At 43.3% G+C, this 21,141-nt stretch overlaps 1 protein-coding gene across 3 annotated transcripts in view; it reads left to right on the forward strand.

The window, feature by feature from the left end:
* Positions 1–420: 420 nt before the first annotated feature.
* LOC148025360 (acyl-CoA synthetase family protein) overlaps positions 421–21,141 on the forward strand; it is a 50,097-nt gene continuing 29,376 nt past the window's right edge. Inside the window, exons 1-3 of one of the 3 annotated variants that reach the window (XM_087692418.1) lie at positions 421–809; positions 893–1,097; positions 1,272–1,483. In XM_087692418.1, the coding sequence (XP_087548544.1) occupies positions 552–809; positions 893–1,097; positions 1,272–1,483 (675 nt within the window). In that variant the 5' untranslated portion in view covers positions 421–551. Of the gene's footprint in view, positions 810–892; positions 1,098–1,271; positions 1,489–21,141 lie in introns of all 3 variants that reach the window. The other 2 variants (XM_087692420.1, XM_087692421.1) reach the window with 2 other exon arrangements.

Consider the following 21,141-nt stretch of genomic DNA (forward strand, 5'->3'; position numbering starts at 1 on the left):
TAAATATCCAATCGAGCATCTCAATATCCCATTCTCACTCTCGTGGGGAGCTAATTAGAGCTGAAAAGAAGCTCTCATTGATGAATCTACATCATTGAATATGACCCTCACTTGATGCATTAACAAATAACTACATTTGGAACTTATTCTCCAATGGAGGTTTCCCTACGAAAGAAAAGTAGAGTCCAACTTGAGAGAAATCAACATATCTCTGTTTGTTGTTTGCCATTAGACTCCACGACATTCCCTCCTCTGAGGAGCTCTTACTCAATTGGGCTTGTATGTGTGCAATTGAGCTATTTACCACGTGGCAAAAATATCCCTCTCCTAGTTCATAACCATGTGGCAATGTATTAAATGCCACTTAATGGGTATTGATATCCCACGTCTTAGCGGACTTCCATGACGACTCATGACTCGCAACCATGAAAGCCTTCTCTACTTATAGGCTAAGGGCCATGGATGACCAAGGACCGCTTCAATTTGCAACACTGGATTGGCGCAGGAGGAGAGCTGTTTTGATGGGGTGTCTCCTTGTAAGGAAGTGATGTATGCACCCCGACTTTACCGAGAGAGCGCGAAATTTCATGACTCCTTCGGAGCGCCCGACTGACCTGCAGGAGGCAATTCGTCTTCTTCGATGGGCTTCCGACACAGAAGGGGAACTCCCTCCTGCCCCTTCCATTTTCAAGTTTGGTGACGGCGCCTCGACAATCTCGTCGGGCGCTATCCTAGGCTTGTTTCAGCTTGAAAATGAAGACCCTTTAACTGACAGCGCCCTAGCTATGCTTGGCTATACAGCAGCTACGGTAGGAGCTCTCTTCCTCTTTCTGATTAATCTTTGTATGGTTTGTTTTCTTATGCGCTTGCTGTGGTTCATCTCGATGTCCAGCTCCAGCCTTCGTTGAGCAGAACTGTGGTGCGGACTTTAATTACACTGCTGTCTTCGTCTATCCCCTGCGGAAGCCAGTTTTTCCATTGTGCGGGCTCAGCAATTAAGTGGCCGGAGAACACCTGCTCTACAGTACTGTCACTCAGTACCGTGCACCAGATCGTGGAATATTCTCTCGTTTTTCTGAGGAAATCCCAAGTAGAAGGCAAGTTTCGGAATGACTTATTTATTGCACACGGTTGACGTGTCTTCTCTGTGTGGTATGTGTAATAACGTGATGCGATGAGACTTGGGTTTCACGACTTAAGTAGTGGGGATGATGCGAAGTAAAAATATAGCGGATTGTCAGGGTCCTAACATCTATCCTGATCTATTTCAGAAACTCTTGCATCAGAGCTACTCGAAGTGCTTGTGAAACTCACTTCCAAAATATCCATGCTCAAAGCTAGTGCACTCAGTCATCGCATGTTGTATGAGAGAGAGGACATGAAAGGAGGTCAGGATTCAAAGTTGGCATCGCACATTATGGATGCATTGGTGCAGTTTGCTATAGGAAGGAAGGAAGCACTGTACAACCGTTTTGGAGCTTATGTAAGGTTAGCCATAACTCTCAAAATATTTTCTCTCATTGGAGCTGTAACAGGTTGATGCTTTTAGTTACTCGTTCAATGCTTAGAAATGGCTGTGGCATTCTGCGTACAAAGCTTGCACCACAGTCTTTGCAAAACTGATTTTGCTTCATAGCAATTTCTCGTTTTTTCTACTTGAGTTGGTGTTGAATGCTAGGCTCTTGTAAGAACTTAGGGAACTCATGCTGGTGTGGTCACTCCTTGTTGTTCCTACGCAAACACCTATCTGTTTTTGCATTCATTGTACCCAAGCTACAAAGTGGGTGCACACTTCATATTTTTCCTGGAGTACACCCATATGTAACAGTAATAATCATCTACAATGAAGAAATAATAGTATGCTCCATGAATTGATGGCATAGATGAGTGATAAATCAAGTCAAGGTGAATCAATTGCAGTGGTTCCCTGGTTCTATAGGGTAAAGGGACCAAGAGAGTGTTGTCTAATAGTCCCCCATTATAATTTTTTTTTTTCCCCCAAATGAGTTACATAAATGTTTTGTAATAGGCAAACTAGATATATCATATGGGGCAAAAGAAAAGGGGCATTTTGATAGTTTTATCAAGTAGACCTAGCTATAAATGAAGGGCTAAAAAAAGAGTGACAATGAGGAGCGAATGACTCTCAAGGATGCATTATTTTAAAGTGTCACAAAATCCAAGATATAAAAAAGTTTACATTAAGCTTATTTGTAATATGAAGAAATTCGCATCATAACATGATGTGGCTAAAAAGCAAAATTGTTACTAAATTGGACTGGGGTGTGTTTTTCTTTTGGGGCATGTCACTCTATTGGCCCCTTTACCCTAGATTGTTGTGGGAATAGTATGTGGTATTGTTTACCTAGCTTCCAAGCTCGACACATGTTGCCAGCCAGTTTTATGCATAGACAACACTCAAATAATTGGTGCCTCTAACTCATAAAGAGGATTGAAGCCAAGGTAGCCTAGCTTATAGTGTGAAAGGTGCTCCTCGTAGGTTTGGCCAAGGCGAAACCATGTATGTGATGTAACTAGACCCCTTAGTGGTCGGTTGTGAGAGGAAGTGTCATTAGATAGAGGCCATTAGTTTGTACTTCACCTAAAGCTCTCACTAGATCACTCTTGCCATCACTATCCTCCATAGTTGTAGTGAAGAAGGTGACTCTCGCATGGGGTAAAATAGATGGACATAAGGTAGATTCACCCCAAGTTGGGATGCATAATATATATCATCCAACATAGCAAGATTGTGGTTAGTATTAAACTTAACTTGACTAATGCCTTGGGTCTTGGCCAAGTAGTTATTTTGGTATCAAATGCTACTTGCCATTGAGAAAGTTCCGTGGCTTGAGAATATTACTTGTTATGTTTCCCTTGAACCCGAATTGGTTCTTGACCTTAGGACTAAATGATCCCATCGGATTGTTTATCTCGAGTATTTGGTCAAGTGGAAAAATTGCTTAGAGGCCGAGGCTAATTGGGAGTTTGTGCATTCATTGTAGGGTCGTTTTTTTCACTTCGCCCTTGAGGATATTGTTGAGAACAACAATTATTCTCATGAACGAGAAAGATGTTCTCAAGGAGAGGCACATGGTTTGTAGTTCCATTGTCCACTATTTGTTTTGCCAAGGGGGAAGTGTTATGTTCCTAAACATCTGGATGGGCGGTAGTAGCATTGGTCACAATGGTTATGAAGTGACTTGCATACACGATGAGGCATCTCGTAGATGTGGACTAAGCTCTCATCCTCATGTCTCTCTATGGAGACAAGATAGACTTGTGGATTAAAATCCATTGATGGTCAATAGATCAATCCAACATTCCCTTTAGAATTGAGGACACGAATTGTGATGGTTCTTGAGCGACTGTTGACAGTAGGACTTTGGGGTCTCCATTGGCCGTGTCGCATATCCAAGTGTGAATGAATTGGAGGTTGGTCATTAGTGATCACTTTGCCTCTCCACCAAGAGGGATTACCTACAATATGCGGGGTGGAGGTTTGTGTGGAGATGGTCTTGGATTCGACACCCTTGGCCTTAGATGGATATGTTAGCAGGATTGTCATCTCATGTGTGGATTTGCGCATGTTTGATGGGATGGGCACATTTTGTCATTGTAGGCATTTTTATTGTGGTCTTTGCATGTGGTTTTTGGCATTTTATGCTAGTTTGTTGAGTGACCAGCTGTTGTTTATGGTCTATTTTGTACCTATTTATTGTTGTCCTCTTGAGTCAATCATCATCATTGATGGGGTGGACTTCTTGTCGGAGAGAGGAGCGGTGTCAGTGCCCATGTAGTCTCTCGTGTTTGATATATGGATTTCATTTTCCAAGCATATCTCTGAGTTCTCTTCTTTTGTAGCGTTCTTTTGTTTTCTTTCTCTTCTTTCTTGTGTTCAATAGTTTATTTCAGTACTTGTATATGCTTCCATTGCTGCACCACTTCTAACATGGTATCAAATTGTAGAATCTAGGTTCTTGTTGTGATTTCTCTACTAATTTCAGGCCTTCCCCTTCATTTGTTGATCATGTGACTGTCTGTTGTTGCCCATCGTGCAGATTTTCTTGTGATTCTTCTGCATTTGCTGCATTTATTGCAGCGTTAGTTGACATCAGTCCTCTCGAGATTTGTGTTTTCAGGTTGTGACCCTTTGGTAGCATTTGGTGGCTCTTGTGTTGTTGTCGCTTGCTTTGTTTCATCCAATTTTTTTGCAATTTCAGCCTTTGATACTTCTCCATTGTTGGGTGACATATTCAAACTGTTTTCTTGCAGATTTTGGTACTGGTAGCATTCTATTTTTGGAATCACTTTGTGAATACTGTGTGTGAACTCTCTTATTGAGCAGTCTTTGCTATTTGATTGACTATCTTCTCTCTTTGTGTAGCTTCTATCTTCTCTTATTATTCTCTCCATATGGCTTCTTCTTGTACTTCTACAGATGATAAGTTACATGGATTTAACTATCTTACATGGAGTGTTGTGATGAAAGCTTGGTTCGTGCAGAAGCGGATTTGTACATTGTGGAGCTATTTCTCATTCTTAGTGTCCTTTTCCACTTCCTAAAGATTTTGATGAGGACAACCATGAGGAAGCTATGTAGTGTGCTTACATGGGATTTAGATGATGCGTGTGCCTAGTCTACTTTTCTTCGATGTATTTCTATAGAAGTTTTATCAGTCATTACCTCTTGCAAGACATCTCTTGAAGAATGGTTGAAGTTTTAGATGTTTTAGGAGGCACCTTCCATCATGCGTACAGCTTCGGCAGATGAAGTTTGAGTCGAAGGACACCAGTTGGTCATTTTTGCTTCGTGTCACACAAGTACAGGATTAGCTTCGACATATGTAGTTTGCTCTTCCAAAACACATCTCGTGGGAATGGTAGTCTACAAGCTCCCCTTAGAGTTTGATGGAGTGGTGAATGCTTTGAGAGCGTAGACATCATCTACACCTATGAGCTTCATACATATGTCCTTGATGTTGCTTAAGCATAAGGCATCTTTGCATTTATAGTGGAGGCTTCCATCTCATTATGGAGGTTCCAGAGAGGCCTTGAAGGCCCAATGTTATCACTGTGGTAAGAAGGGATACTTGCGGAAAGCCTCATGGAAGAAGGAGAAGTAGAAAAAGCGGGATGCTGACTCCTTTGAAGAGTCATCCTCTTCCTCAGACTTTGACTTTGATCCTTTGGTTAAGAAGTCCAAGGCATGGAAGGGATTTGCTTTTTCAGATCGAGGGAAGGGCTTGATTACCTCTTTCTTTGTTGCTCTCTAGTCCAAGTGATGCAGTCATCCCTCTCAACTCTCCAGTGCTAGGGGAGTATGAGAGGGTGGTGAGATGGGGCAGTTGAGCCTAATCTATTTAGGTATTTTTAGTGTACAGGTTCTAGAGAGGGACGTCCCTAACGTATCAATCAAAGTTTAGTAGGTTCAAATCTTGGAGCTAGGATTGATATCTAGGTTCATGATGGGCTGGTGTTTGATAGAGAGCGGGTTTGGCTCCTAGTCTTATTCTCACATGAGGAGACACTTTGGCGCTTTGGCCAAAGGCACAGGGAATCCATGGTCATATATGTTCAGGGGCATGTTTGCTAGATTGGTCTTGTATGCTATTGTGAGACATTAATGACGGACACAGAGACATGCTATGGTTCTTCTCTATGTTTAGAAGTTGGTACGATCTGTTAGAAGTGGTACAACAACGGAAGCATTGACAAGTGCTGAAATAAATTGCCCAACACAAGATAAAAGAGAGAAAATAGAAGAACATTGCAAAGAAGAGAACTTAGAGATGTGCTTGGGGAATGAAATCCATATATCAAACACAAGATAGTTGCGTACAATAGTGAGTCATTGGTTGTGTGGGCATTGGCACTGTCTCCCCTCTCCAATGAAAGTCCTCCTAAAGAATGATGATGACTATATGTCTAAGGAGGAGGAGGAGCCCAATAAATAGGCACAAAAATAGGCCACATTTAGTAGCTTTAATGTTGGCCGATTGGCATAAAATGCCTAAAATACATACAAAGGAGCCCAGTCCATCCGGCATGAATAGACTCACACATGAGCTTACAATCTTACTAACACCCTTTCTCAAATCATGGGTGATTTGATACAATACATTGATCCATTGATAATGTTTCATCACCGTTCATATAAAATAGAACCACTTGAGTAGAATCATGGATACCCAAGTAGTGGGTGATCAAGCCACCACCAAGGTGCTTTTGGAGGGAATGTGATGTCGATGTCGATTGCACCAGCTCTTAAAAACAGATAAGAACCATAACATGTCTGTGTCTGTTATCAATGTCTTGTAGTAGCATACTACCATCCTATCAAAAATGCATCTGAATATATATGACCATGGATTGTCCCCCTTTGGCCAGACCCCCAAAAGTGTCTCCTCATGTGAGCACAAGGCTAGGAGCTCACCTTGCTCTTTGTTAGGTACTTGTCCATCATGAATTTGGATATCAATCCCAACTCCAAGATTTGAACTTGTCGTGTGTCAAGGATGTCTCTCTTTGAAACCTGTGCACCTGTATACTTGTATAGATGAGGCCCATCTCACCACTCCCTCCTTCTCTGGCATTGGAGAGTTGTGCAAGATGACCGCATCAACTGGACTAGAAAGTAGTAGAGGAAGGGGCAGTCAAGCCCTTCCCTCAATCTGAAGAAGTGAATTCCTTCCATGCCTTGGACTTCTCCTTGTAGAAGGATTAGGGTCAGAGTTTGAGGACTCATTGGAGGAGTTCGCATCCCGCTTCTTCTTTTGTGAGGTTGCTAACTACTTGCAGCCCTTCTGCAAATGGCCCATTTTACCATAGTGATAATATAGGGTCTTCGAGCTCTTCTTCCTATCACCCCTCTCTAAAGCTGTAAAGGCCTCATTGGAACCTCCATAATGAGACAAAAGTCTCCCTTGGAGATGCAAAGATGCCTTATGCTCAAGTAGCATCGAGGACATATGGGTAAAGCTCAGAGGTGCAGGTAATGTTTGCACTTGCAAAGCATTGGCCACTCCATCAAACTTTGAGGGGAGCTTGTAGAGTACAATTCCTGTGAGATGTGCCTTTGGAAGGGTAGATTGCATGTGTCGAAGTTGGTATTGTACCTATGTAACATGGAGCGAAATTGGCCGAATAGTGTCTTTGGCTCTAGTTTCATTTGTTGAAGTTGGCCACAAAGGGTCATTGCACGCATGGTGGAAGGTGCCTTGTACAACATCTAAAACTTCAACCATACTTCGAGAGATGTCCTGCAGGAGGTAGTCGCTAGTAGAACTTCTTTAGGAATACATCTAAGAAGAGTAGAATAGGCACGCACATCATCTCCCATGTAAGCACAGGTTCCTCATTGTTCTTCTCATCAAAATCATTGGGAAGAGTAAAAGGACGTTGAGGTTGAGGAATAGCTCTACTAACAATGTACCAAATCCGTTTATGCACAAACTAGGCTTTCATCATAGCACTCCATGTAACTTATCATCTATAGAAGTGCATGGAGGAGCCATTTGGAGAGGATAAGAAGAGAGGATAAGAAGAGAAGATAGAAGGTAGACAAAGAGAGAAGACAGCCAACCAAACAACACAGACCACAAAAATAGAGTTCACATGCAGTATTCATAGGTTGACCACAAAAAATCAATTGCAGAAAATTGAAAACAACCAACAAACACTGCTAGTAGAGAGTGGATGCTGCCCCTAGCCTCCAGGAGCAAGATATGCAGAAAATGCAGCAATTGCTCATTAAAACATAGGGTAAACAACATTAAAGGCAGGTGACCTACTAGCGACCTGCATTGAATGTAGCAAATAGGTAAACGCAGGCAGCTGGTGTAAAAACACAGCCTCTAGAGGGGGGCCATACAAGATGATGGTAGTAGGCAGTAGTTGCCATGTCAGCAGGGGCCAAAAAAAGAGAATTGAATTACTGCAACAATGCCAAGCTTGTCTCATCCACATCTCCTTGTTGTGAAGAGAAGAAGACTTCTTCACAGTCATAGCATGGCTGCCCTAGCAAAATACTTGCTTTGCTTTGAGATGAGAAATAACAGCCACTCGTTGAGATTGAGTCGTTGAGGGTGCAAGAGTGCCATGCAAAATCTTCACCACTTGTCAAGTCCCATCATGAATAAGGATGGAGAGTGATGATCCACCAAACCCATGTGGGATCATGAAGCCACGGTTGCCTTAGAATCATGTTGGTGTTGAGGAGAGGAGCCATCTTTAGAGCATCTTGAGCCTCAAAATCTTCTATTTGGATAGCTACATCCTCCACTTGCTCCCTTAAGTGGTATTTCTTAGCTTTGGTTTTTCTTTTATGTTGAAAATATTGCGTCAAGGGTTGGCCACGTTGGTAAGTATTGTATGGAGATGATATTTTTGGAGAAACTTGTCTTGGATCAAATTTTAAAATCCTGTACTATCCACTAAGGAGAGTGTCAGATGGCGAATGACTATTGCTTGTATAAGCACAAGATCATGATACCCCAAGGAAGAAGAGTCCACATCTACCAAGGGTGCTACTCCGTAATGGATGAAGGTGTGGTCTATCCATTTTCCACTGTCTTACAAAGTGTTTCCATACTTTTATGCTTTTATGTGGATTTAGGCCATTATAATAGACTTTCGACAAGTGGGTACCTGTACTCGAAACCGGCCTTGGAAGTTTCATCCTTTGAGTTAGGGTTCTTGGTTAGCATATGCCTCATTTGCTTGCACGTGAAACACTTGCTCTCTTCCTTTAGCTTCTTTTGTTTCTTTGTAGCAGTTGTCTTCTTTAAAGTATCTCCCCCACTACTTGTGGACTTGCCCTTCTCTTTGGATTTAGCAGTAGTGGATTGGTTAGATTGACTCGTCTCCTTGCACTTCCCTAGTTTCTCACAAGTTGTAGCTAACTCCATGGTTTGCTTCAAAGAAATTGATTGTTGTACTTCTGCATCAACCAAAATGGTGGTGTGCAAGTTGTCCACAAATTTTGAAACATTTTCATTCATTGTAAGGAGAAATAGATGGCACTTCAGCTTTTTGCCTAAAGGATTCCCTCTCCTTTTGTTGTTGCAATTTATAGTCCATCGAAGTTAAGTGTTGAAGAATAGTCGAATGCATCTTGGCCTAAGTGCTCACTGCATGTGATTTAAGGTACAATATCCACCATAGAGTCGCTCTATCTTGGAGACTTTTTTGAGCTTAAAGAATCTTTAACCCCTTTGTTTTCACACAGAGGCAAGGGCAATATCCACCTCCTTCACCCAAGTACAAACAAGCTTCCCCTATCACTTGCCATTGAATCTTGCAATGGGTAATTTCTTTGCCATTGCGCTTGTTCCTTCTTGGTGAGAGAGATACAAAGACCCACTGAATGGTTAGGGAGAGATGTAGAAGATGGTTGGAAATGCTTAGGGTGGCTCAAGGCACCTCGTGGTGAAGTATTGAAGGTATCGGTAACATGAGTAGGAGTACACGAATGCTCCTACCTAGTGTGTTCTGATTCTCTATGTGAACTTGGTGGTGGGGATATTGAACAGTGCTAGCCCTTTGGTTGCTAGCCGATAGAGAGTTGTGGGGTGAGCTCACTGGACTAAACTCTTTGTTCATTGAATTTGGGACTACCAACCACTTGAGGTGCTCTAACCTTTGCTCCAAATGCTGCCCCATGTCGGTGACCTCCCCTTGAAGTTTAGAGATTGTCAAACGGAAAGAAGTCATTTGACTATGGATAATAGTGAGGCCTTGGCCAAATGATATTGTAAAAGAGACCTATACTAACTGAAATTACATTAACAGTTAATGCCAAGAAACATGGAAATTGAACAAGAAATGTTAGACCTGGCCATGCCATGGAGAAATTCTTCTATTAATCCATGACACAATGTAGTGATGGTTGCTGCAGGAAAATACAAGATGACAACTAATGCTAAAACTAGAGGTAAGTTGAAAGTGCTTAGTAAATTTTCAAATGAGCCAAAAGTGTTTACAATCCTATCAAGGTTCCTTTTATACTCCTCCAGCAATGTTCTAAGTCTCTCTCTCACTAAGCACAGTTATCTCCCGTCTAATTAATAATGGTCCTCCAAATAATCCTTGGCAAGCAATTTTCCTTCATTATAGACCATCCCCTCTTGAAGTAGCTTTGTCCTCAAAGCTTGGATAAAAGAAATAATAGAACCGAAGGAATCTCATCAAATTTGGAATACAAAGAAGTTTGTTGAATATAGTTGAGATGGTGAAGTATCCTCCAAGAAATGAAGAGTCACAAATATGGCAATGTGTAAAAATGTCCAAGTGCTGCTCAGAACAGGGCTGCGAGAGAAGAATGACCATAACTTTGGATGTACAACTCCAAATAAGATAAATGAGGTGTTTAAAGGTAGAATATAGTCCATATACTCATTTGGACCATAAAAATCCAAATTTGATGAAGTTAGGACAATTATTTTCACTATAGAAATTTAATATAGCAAGCTGTTTTTCGTCATGCAGTCAAGAGTCCTCTTGAAGAAGCCATGGAAAATTGTCCAAATAAGTGGATGGTTGCCAAGTAGACTCCTCCGATGGTAAACCCTTCCATTTGATGGTATATTTAATGAGAGAACAATGGCGAATAATCTTCTTACGCTTGCCAATACTCTTTTTGGGTTCACAGATGATTAACCCGTCGTCATCAACGGGTGGTAATTTCTCAAGTAGTTGAATGTCAAGTTCAACATGAGGCTTCAGCTGAGAAACATGAAAAGCATCATCTATGCGTATAGTAGAGGGTAGTTGAAGCTTATAAGCAAGATCTCTAACCTTTTGAAGCACTTGGTATGGACCGTAGGAGTGATGGGCTAATTTATTGTGACCTCCTTTAAGTGATGCATAACGATACTTAGGTACTTATAAAAATATCCAATTTTCAACTTGGAACTCCATATGCCTTCTCTTATCATCCACATAAGACTTCATTATGCCTCGGGTTTCTTTAATATTCTCTTGACATTGCTTCATAAGAGAGTCCATGGGCACAAGTTCATCTTTAGCTTGAGGATTAACATTATCATGAAAGAGTGTTGAAGGTACTTCAATCTTGCATCTATATAGAGCCTTGTAGGGTGACATCCCAATACTGAAGTGATGAGTATTGTTATAGCAAAACTCAGCAAGGCGAAGCCAATGGTCCCAACTAGATTGTGCATTATAGCAATAGTGTCTTAAATAAACTTCAAGCCATTTATTCCCTCTCTTTGTTTGTTTATCTGTTTGGGGATCATAGGCGGTACTAGGAGTGAGTACATGCACTTAGAGTTAAACAAACTCTTTCAAAAGTTGCCCATAAACTTGAAATCTCTATTAGAAACAATCTCCATAGTCATACTATGCAACTAAAAAATCTTGTTGATAAATTGCTTTGTCACTTTGCTTGGTTGAATATTGGGTCTTAGTTGGAAGAATGTGAGTAGATTTTGTAAGATGGTCAACAACAACAAAGATACTATTTCAACCGTGTTTAGTAGTGGGAAGTTCTATAATGAAATCCATGGTTATATCAGTCCATTGGTTGGTAGGAATGGGTAATGGCTGTAATAGTCCACGAGGCAAGAGAGAAGAATCCTTGTTTTGTTGACACTCCAAGCACTGAGAAACAAAATTATTCACATTTGGCCAAAGCTGTAACCAGCCTTCCTTCCGTGGATGGGTGGTAAATCCCTGATTACAACTTAATTATAGCAGAAACAATTAATGCAAATCTGAAAATACAAATTTACCTATTGATCTTGGACAATGCACACCTGATTGGCTCCAAAATTAGTGTCTCTTTCGGTATTTCTTTAGCTTTATTGAAGAAGAAGTTGATTTCATTTGAATTTAGCTCAAATTCACCTTCGGTCTTGAAAAATCCAAGTCTTGGAGCTTGCAAATTTTGGCACACTTCCCAAGGTTGCTGTTAAACCCTAATTTTTGTCGTAAATTAGGGTTTACAGCAAATAAATTTGCGATTTCTCAGCGTTTAAGGGTCCAAATGTTGAGATCTTCGGAGCAAAGTTGTGAAATGACTGGGAGATGAGAGATAAAGCTGTAGAGAGAGGAAATTCAGAGTTTTGTCGTGAAGAATGACTGAAAATCAGTCAAATGCAGCTGTTGCCCTTTCACAACAGCTTGTAGATGCAAAGAACTGAAGAAAATCAGTCATTGACTACTGTTGCCCTGTCTCAACAGCGTGTAGATGCTGTCACCTGCTGATGATTGGTCTTCTCCTACCCATGGCTGCCGTAGAAGGTTCTCTAATGGCTGCAAATTAGACCAGCAGCATCTCCTCCCTCTCTCTTGCAGACTGAATTTATAAACATGTCTCTCTCCAATCTCTAAAGACGTTTTTTAGTCTTGCATGGGCATTTTTGACAAGTGACAGCCTTCCCAAATGGTTTTTAAAGCATTTTTCATAATTAAATATTAATTTTTAGTCTTTAAATATTAAACATTAATCTAATAATTATTTTGATGCTGTGAAAAATAATTTGACTAGACAATAATTAAATCATTTCCGAGTGTCTCTGCATCATCTTTGACCATCACATTGGTGTTAGGTGCCATTAAACGCCACTTCACTAGCGTCACCAATTGACACTTATGGCCAAATGAATGACCTAGGTCAACAAGTGACACCAAATACCACCAAGTATTTATGCGACATAACTTATAGCAACTTTTGCATTTGACATCCCGTGATTTCTTTGGGTCTCGGGCTCTTAAATTTACTCTAATCCCAATTGCACCTCACATGTGCAACATTTACTTAATCATGTGATTATAAATTAATCCACATGTTAAGTGAGGTTTCAAAAATACATGTCCTCATGACAGAAGCCCCTTCCAATAGAAACTCTTATGAACCTTATCAGAAGTCTTGAAAAGGCCCAAATGCCTTGCCATAGGAGAATACTGCATCTCTTGAAGAATCTTTTGCTTGAAGTTAGATATAGGAGTCTAGTATAATCAACCTTTAAACCATAGAAGACTATTATGCTACTTATAATTGGGGACTTGTCCATCATCTCCTTGTAGCAATTTTTGTATAATAGTGGTTGCGTACTGATCCAACAAATACTCCTCTTGAATGTTATCAATCCAATCTTTGTCAATAGTGGAGATGGTTGATAATGAATATGCCCAAATGTGTGAAAGAGCATCAACAACAACATTATTCTTTCTAGTCATGTAAGAGATCTCAAAATCACAACTTTGAAGGGTGGCCAACCATCTGTTAGCATTTGAGTCATCCCTCGGATAGGCTATGTTAGGGTTTTTGCACAGTTAGGGTTTGGTACAGCAGACAAATTACAGAGCCACGTCAACAACAGACAGAGTACAGTGCCAGGTGAGCAGCCAACTACGTCAGCAGGCTGCGCAGGTGCCACGTGGCAGTGCAGTCGGACAGTTTTTTTGGCATTATTTTATTGCAGTCGGCTGCATTTAATGCAGTTGACCTATTTAATTTATGCCTTTTATTTCTGCTTTATATAGCAGTCCTCCAGCACATTGTTGGCACATTATTTAGTGATTTCAGATTCTGATCTTGAGATCTGTTGGTTGAGACAGACTGTGCTCGGGCTGATGGAGATTGAGGTCATCAAGTTGGAGACATATACAGATGTTTCCTCTGCCTCCTTGTGTATTTCTGCACTCTTATACAACATACTATACTGCCGATTTTTTGCGTTTACATTGTCTTCTCTCTCTCTCTCTCTCTCTCTCTCTCTCTCTCTTCTCTATGTGTTCACTCTCTTTGTCTTTGTCCTACGCTTTCGCATCGCTACACTCTGACATGGTATCAAAGTGGTGAAGATGAACTGACTGAGGGTTGAACCTATCTGAAGACAAGATTTCAGTGCGACACAAGGCTATGTTTCCAAGATTCAAGGGCGAGCGGGAGGGATGCGCATCGGATCAAAGCTGAAGCGAGCGTGGACGTGCGGGAAAGGAATCTAATCGGTGAATTTGCTGCAGGTTATTGCTGTTCGAAGGGGAGGAAGGCTGCGTTTGAGGCCTTCCATTGCAGATTTTACCTTTTCATCGCCTCCGGTAGGTGAAGAAGGGTTGGGCAGTGGAGGAATTAGTCCTAGAAGGTTGCGTTTTCATAGTTAGAGGTGGTTGCTTTTGCGTTTGTGCAGGTATTGCAGGTTAACATGTCTACAGAGATTGATTTGGAGTTCCAGGCGATCATGGACAGGAAGGTGCCTGTTCCACTGGCTCTTCCAACAAATCAAAAGCTTGATGGTGACAATTACCGCATCTGGTGGGTGATGATGTTGGCCATTTTAGAGTCTTATGATTTGGCGGAACTAGTGATGGAGGAGATTAACAAGCCCTCGGTGAGGGATGAGTCCAAACTTTCTTCCAATGCTCGTGCGGAGTTGACCAAGGCCCAATCTCATTGGGACAAACTGAATGCCAGGATTCGATCTTTTCTGTTTCTGTCTTGCACCATAGCCGTGATAGCTCATATCGATCACTTGTCGGTGGCTCGTGAGATATGGCTGGAGCTTGCCAGATGTACAATTGGATGACCTTGATGAAGAGGGTTTCTTTGTAGGTGTAGATGCGGACTTTGTTTGTGAATAAGTCTTTTTCGCTTCGGGAATATATCAACAAGCTTCGGCAGCTTCAGATGCAGGTTCAAGATGCGGGGAAGTCTATTTCCTCCGAAGACATGGCGATCACTTTACCATCCCAGTTGCCGCCACGATTCGGTACTTTTTATTCTGCTCTTATTGCATCAAGACGGGAGTCGACTCTTCGGTGGGAAGAGTTGGTTCTTATGTTCTTGGACCAGGAGGAACAATTGATGAGACATAATGCTTTCAAATCGGAGGCATTGGTTGGTCAAGCCTCTTAGAAGAAGGGGAAGGACCAAAAGAAGGAGGACAACAAATCCAAGAAGGACAAGGAGGAGGAATCGACTTGCCATATTTGTGGAAAGACCGGTCACCGGAAGAAGGATTGCCTCGACAAAGACAAGAAGGATACCAAGAAGAAGGACTCGAAGGACTCTGGAGCGGTGGTTGCACCCTCATCAGTTGCTTTTCTACACTTAGTAGTCATCGGAGGACTCTACACCGACAACTTCTGATGTTGCGATAACAGCTCCCCAGGCTCGAGAGTGGGTTGTGGACAGTGGTGTCTCACGGCACGACTCCTTCCATTGGTGTTGCCCATTTGCGACCTATGCGTGGGCAGATTCTCATTGGAGACAGCTCTTCTGTGTCTATTGTTGAGCGGAGTGAGATGCAGCTTATTTCAGATGGACGTGGTGGTACCCACACCTCTGAGGTGTTGCATGTGCCAGGATTGGGGTATCATTTACTTTCGGTCCATAAGATTTGTGCTCTTGGTCTCTTGGTGGAGTTTGACAGTGATACTGTTCGAGTCCTTGATCGTGGATCGAGGAAGGTTCTCTTTGTAGGGTATGAGGAGAATGGAGTTTACAAATTGAAGTCTTCTTCAGCTCTTACTTTTCTTCTTACTTCTGAGACATAGTTCGAGCTATGGCATGCTCGGTTTGGCCACCTGAACTACGAGTATCTTTGGAAGGCATTGCGAGGGTCGTTTGTCCGAGGCTTGCTGGACATAGTGGTGAGTCATCAGCCATGTGTGTCCTGCATTCGTGGGAAACTGCATCGGGATGTGATTTCCAACAAAGCTTCTAGGAGGTCTACTTCACCCATGGAGCTTGTATCTACGGATCTTTGTGGCCTGGTGAGGATTGAGTCCCTGAAGGGGAGCTTGTACTTCATGTTGATCGTAGATGACTACGACAGAATGACTTGGGTCTATTTTTTGACTTTGAATTCGGAGGCTTTTTCTCATTTCAAGGATTGGCTTTTCTCTTTTTAATCCACTTTTGACAACAATTGCAAAGATACATAACTTGGCATTAATTTCCTTTCGAATCTTCGTTAGGCTGATTAGCTCTATCTTTTTCTTTTCAATACCATGCAATACTACTTGTCCTTTTCGCATAAACTCCGTATGTTTTTTCTCTAGGTCAATGGAAAAACTTCCCAAGGTGTCTATGTTAGCAGTCATGTTTGTCATGCCTTGTCATCTCCTGCCTGTGAGCCTCAGTCTGAGTCAGACGAGGACATTAGGAGCTCTGACATGTCTGTCATGTGTTATGATGGGGGAGGCTAGTCACTCTCGATTGGCTGTCTTAGGTTGTGTATTTCTTTTTGGCCTCTTTTAGTGGGCAGCCACTGGCTGCCCGGCCACTTTTTGGTCATTGTTGTGGGGCGCCCATTTTAGGGCACTTTTAGGGTTTGCACCCATTTTAGGGTTAGGGTTAGGGTTTGTCCGTTGCCTATTTATTGGCAGCCCCCCTCCCCACTTGGTCACTTGTCTTCTTGCAGATTCCGACACTCCTTCTCCCCCGTGGTGGTGCTGCCATCATCATCAGCTTGATCTGGTGTCCTCACTGATGCTTCGGGCTGTGTGCAGGGACTGATCAGTCCATTTCAGTGTATTCAGCATTCATTTCAGTTAGTGCAGATTTCTCTTCCTTATTTTCTGCTTTCTCTCTCTCTCTCTCCCTCCGTGTTCGTATTTCCTCTTCCGCAGCGCACTCTCACAAGGTATCAGAGCCGAAGGAGAGTACACGGAGCTGAGTTTTACGCGAGAGAACACCCACAACTTTGCGTTTGCTGGTCAAGACGTCTCCAACAGCTGAGGCGTCACCTTCTGCACCATCTCCTTGATCAAGGCGGCCTGTTTTGGTGTCAACATATTTGCGTTTGCTGTTGGCGCCTTCTCCAGTGGCTGCCACATCATCACCCACCTCTTCTTGCTTGCGTTTTCAGCCTGGGCGGCCCTCCAACAGCTGGGCGACACTCCTCCAACTTGCGCCTTGCTGTTTTGGCGGTTGTTCCATCGTCCAGCGGCTCTTTTCCTGCTGGCGACCTATTCCCAGGCTGCGTTTTCAGGCAGACGGCTGTTTTTCTGTGGTGATTGCATCGTCAGCATTTGCGTTTGACATCATCCTTGCGTTCTGTGCAAGGCGGCCAGCTCAGGAGCTTCTGGTGTTTGTGTTTCGGCACCGGCAACCTTCCCTTGTGTTTTGGTGTTTTGCAGATTTAGAATATGTCTTATCATCAGTTTACAGGTTTTGATGATTCAGATGACGAGCTTTTGTCTCGACATTCATCTGAACGGAGGCGTGATTTCTATCGCGAGGATCGTCATATGGAGTCTATTTCTCGTTCTCGTCCCCCTTCTATTCATGTATCTCGGCGAGCCCCTTTCAGTGGGCCGAAGATGCAGCCTTTGGTACCCCCTGTACAGGTACCTGTACTTCCTCAGCTGCCCAAAGAGGACCGGTTGGATGGCTCCAACTTTTCCTTATGGTCCTGCAAGGTGGAGTGTATCTTGGACTCCTTCGATCTTTGGGAGCTTGTTTCTGTTCCTATTCCCCGGCCTATGGTGGATCCCGCAGATGGGACATCTATGGATCGCGCAGCCTTATGGGATCGGCTCAATTCTAGAGCCCGATCTTTCCTCTTTCTGAGTTTGCAGGATTCTGTCCTTGTTCATGTTCACAGGTTGAAGACTGCAGCGGACGTGTGGCAGAAGCTAGCGTCTCTCTATTAGCAGAAGACGTTTGCCCACCGGATATCTCTTGAAAAGAAGTTGCGGATGCTCGCTACTGATGATAGTCCTTCCATGAAGGACCACATCAACAGATTACAGGATATGAGGGATGAGCTTGCATCCCTCGGTCGGACGATATCTTCTGACGACATGGCTATGATTCTTTTGACTCAGCTGCCATCGCCTCGGTTTGATGTCTTCTACACCAGCCTTCTTATATCGAGGACCCGCGAGAAGCTTCTATGGGAGGAGCTATCCCCGCTTGTCTTGGAGCATGACGAGCGACTCAGAGAGGTCAGTGCTAGTGGATCCGACTCCACTAGAGCCTTTGTTGCAGGTTCGGGAGGACAGAAGAAGAAGAAGTCAAAGGCTAAGCAGAAGGACAATTCTTCAGGCTCTGACTCAGATTCAGAGAGACCGAAGTGCCCACACTGTGGGCAAGGGACACATCCCGAGGAGAAATGTTGGAAGAAGTACCCTCACCTTCGTCTGGGAGCGAAGGGTGGATCTACATCGGAGCCTTCTTCTACCTCTACACCAGCTGTTACCCATGAGTCAGTGTTCCTTCATATCCATGCTTTGGAGGAGGATCCTTCTTCTGTGGCTGCAGTGTCTTCTGCGCAGCCTTGGTTAGTGGACAGTGGTGCTTCGAGTCATATGACTCCCCGAGGTGATTTGTTACAGGATCTCCGTCCATCAAAGGGTTCAGTCACTATTGGTAACATTTTATCGGTGCCTATTAGTGGTGTTGGCACATTGCCTTTGTTTACCGACCGACCTTCGAGCTCCTTTTCACAGGCCCTACATGTTCCGGATTTGGGCCTTCCCCTCCTCTCAGTTTATGGCCTTACGAGGCTTGGCACACGAGTGATCTTCACCGAGCATGCTGTTGTTATTGAGGATTCTTCTACAGGAGCTGTCTTATCTACAGGTTGGCAGGAGAGCGGGCTTTACAGGCTCCATTCCCCTTTTTTGATGCAGGGTCCTCCGCGGCAGTCTATTGCTACACCCGTTCCCGCTTGTGCACCTTCTATTCCACAGGTTCCTTCCCATCCCCCACCTTCTCCTCCGGTGGTTCCCTCGTACCCCCCATCCCTTTCAGAGGGGGACGATCTCGGTGATGTGGCTGTGGATTCCCTGGCCCCTAGTGTTTTAGAGGGGGATTCCCAGGATCATGAGGAGCTCCTTCAGCGGCAGTCTATACCAACGGACTTCATTGACCTTGGCATTCCTCTTGCCACCCCAGGATCCGTTTCTCCCTTGGCCTTCAGCCACATCCAGGATCTGAGAGGGGGTGTTAGCAGTCATGTTTGTCATGCCTTGTCATCTCCTGCCTGTGAGCCTCAGTCTGAGTCAGACGAGAACATTAGGAGCTCTGACATGCCTGTCATGTGTTATGATGGGGGAGGCTAGTCACTCTCGACTGGCTGTCTTAGGTTGTGTATTTCTTTTTGATCTCTTTTAGTGGGCAGCCACTGGCTGCCCGGCCACTTTTTGGTCATTGTTGTGGAGCGCCCATTTTAGGGCACTTTTAGGGTTTGCGCCCATTTTAGGGTTTGCGCCCATTTTAGGGTTAGGGTTAGGGTTTGTCCGTTGCCTATTTATTGGCAGCCCCCCTCCCCACTTGGTCACTTGTCTTCTTGTAGATTCCGACACTCCTTCTCCCCCGTGGTGGTGCTGCCATCATCATCAGCCTGATCTGGTGTCCTCACTGATGCTTCGGGCTGCGTGTAGGGACTGATCAGTCCATTTCAGTGTATTCAGCATTCATTTCAGTCAGTGCAGATTTCTCTTCCTTATTTTCTGCTTTCTCTCTCTCTCTCTCCCTCCGTGTTCGTATTTCCTCTTCCGTAGCGCACTCTCACAGTCTAAGCTAGTCACAACCAAGTACTATATCAAACATCTTTATACACTTCCAAGAGCTTGCAAAGACAAGGATTAACTTCTTTGGAAGAGCTAGAAGATTGTTCTTCATCCACTTTTGACAAAAGTAGTTCAAAGATACATGACTTCGTATTAATTTTCTTCCAAATCTTCTTTAGGTTGTTCAGCTCCATGCTTTTCTTTTCAATACCATGCAATACTACTTGCTGTCCTTTCCACATAAACTCCATCTGTTTTTTCTTTAGGTCCATGGAAAACTTTCCAAGGTATCTAAGCTAGTCACAACTAAGTACTACATCGATCGGACCCATTTTCAAAGCAATGAGATTGATATGAGTGGTACATGTTAAAGATAAAACAATAGGATTATGTGGGTAGATTTTATGGCTGATCTCATGAGTTCCATTGGCTACTTAAACGCACAAGGAAAACTCAATCTCAAGAGGAAACAATTTCAACATTGCAAGGGATTTAGAATTCACAAAATTGGGAGTGCTTTCTATATCGATGAGAATATGAGTAACTCTTGTGAAGAAAACTGCTAGGATTTGCACTGAGGACACACAGAGTGTACGACCACGACAGAAACACAAAGAGACAGACACAAACACGGAGAGCAAAACTCAAATCCTAAACGCAAAACTCAAAACTCAAGCCCTAAACACAAAACTCAAAAACTCAAACCCTAAACGCAAAACTCAAAACTCAAACACAGGAACTCAAACACAAACAGAAGAAGGGAGAGAGAGAACACGTCTCTGAAGTGAATGAATGCTGTAAATGAATGTAAGAGTGTATAGTGTGCTCAAGGGCAAGGCAATGTCAAAGTGTGACATCCATCGGCGACGGATCCTAAGTCTGTGACCACTAGTCGGAGTGCGAAGAGAGGAAACTGCAAAACGCTGACACTAGGGGTTGCCAGAGATAGAGGCGACAGTTGCAGAGTGGCAAGATGACACGAGGCGGCTCCAGAAGGATGCAGACGGAGGTTGTAGGATGTCTCTTGATGTTGGAAATGTTGGCGATGGCAGTTGGAGTCCAAACGCAGCTTGGGAGATAGCACCTGACAATGGGCGACAGCTAGAAGTGTAGAGACTGGGAGGGGCACGAAGATCGAGACAATGGGTGTTCCTTAGTCGCGGAGAGACAGAGTGTAAGAGAGAGCAATACCAGACGATGAGCACATTTGTAGGTACAATGATGAGTGTACCTTTAGGTTTTTAGATAGATATATATATGTGTGTGTGTGTAAGTACAAGTGCTAAGGGTGTGTTCACACCCGAGCACATTTAAAGGCACGAGGGCCTATATTTCCAACAACCTTCCACCTAAAGGCAATGTGCCTTAAGAGGAGAAAAGAATCAACTAAGTCTAGATATGTATAAAAGCTGAAATACATATATCTATCCAACTCCCATCATCCATTGGCAATGAGCAAACCGCTCTGTTGGAAGACCCTTTGTGAGCAGGTCTGTAAGATTATCATCTATATGTACTTTGACAAGCTCAATGCTCTTGTTGTTAGGTACATCTCTAATGAAGTGGTACTTCACCTGTATGTGCTTTGTCTTTGCATGAAAGACAGGATTCCGTGCTAGCATGATAGCACTCTGACTATCACAATGGAGAACA

Source organism: Lygodium microphyllum, chromosome 14 (assembly GCF_053477565.2).
Source record: "Lygodium microphyllum isolate KBCC chromosome 14, Lygodium_microphyllum_v1.1.10, whole genome shotgun sequence".
NCBI classification, from domain to species: domain Eukaryota; kingdom Viridiplantae; phylum Streptophyta; class Polypodiopsida; order Schizaeales; family Lygodiaceae; genus Lygodium; species Lygodium microphyllum.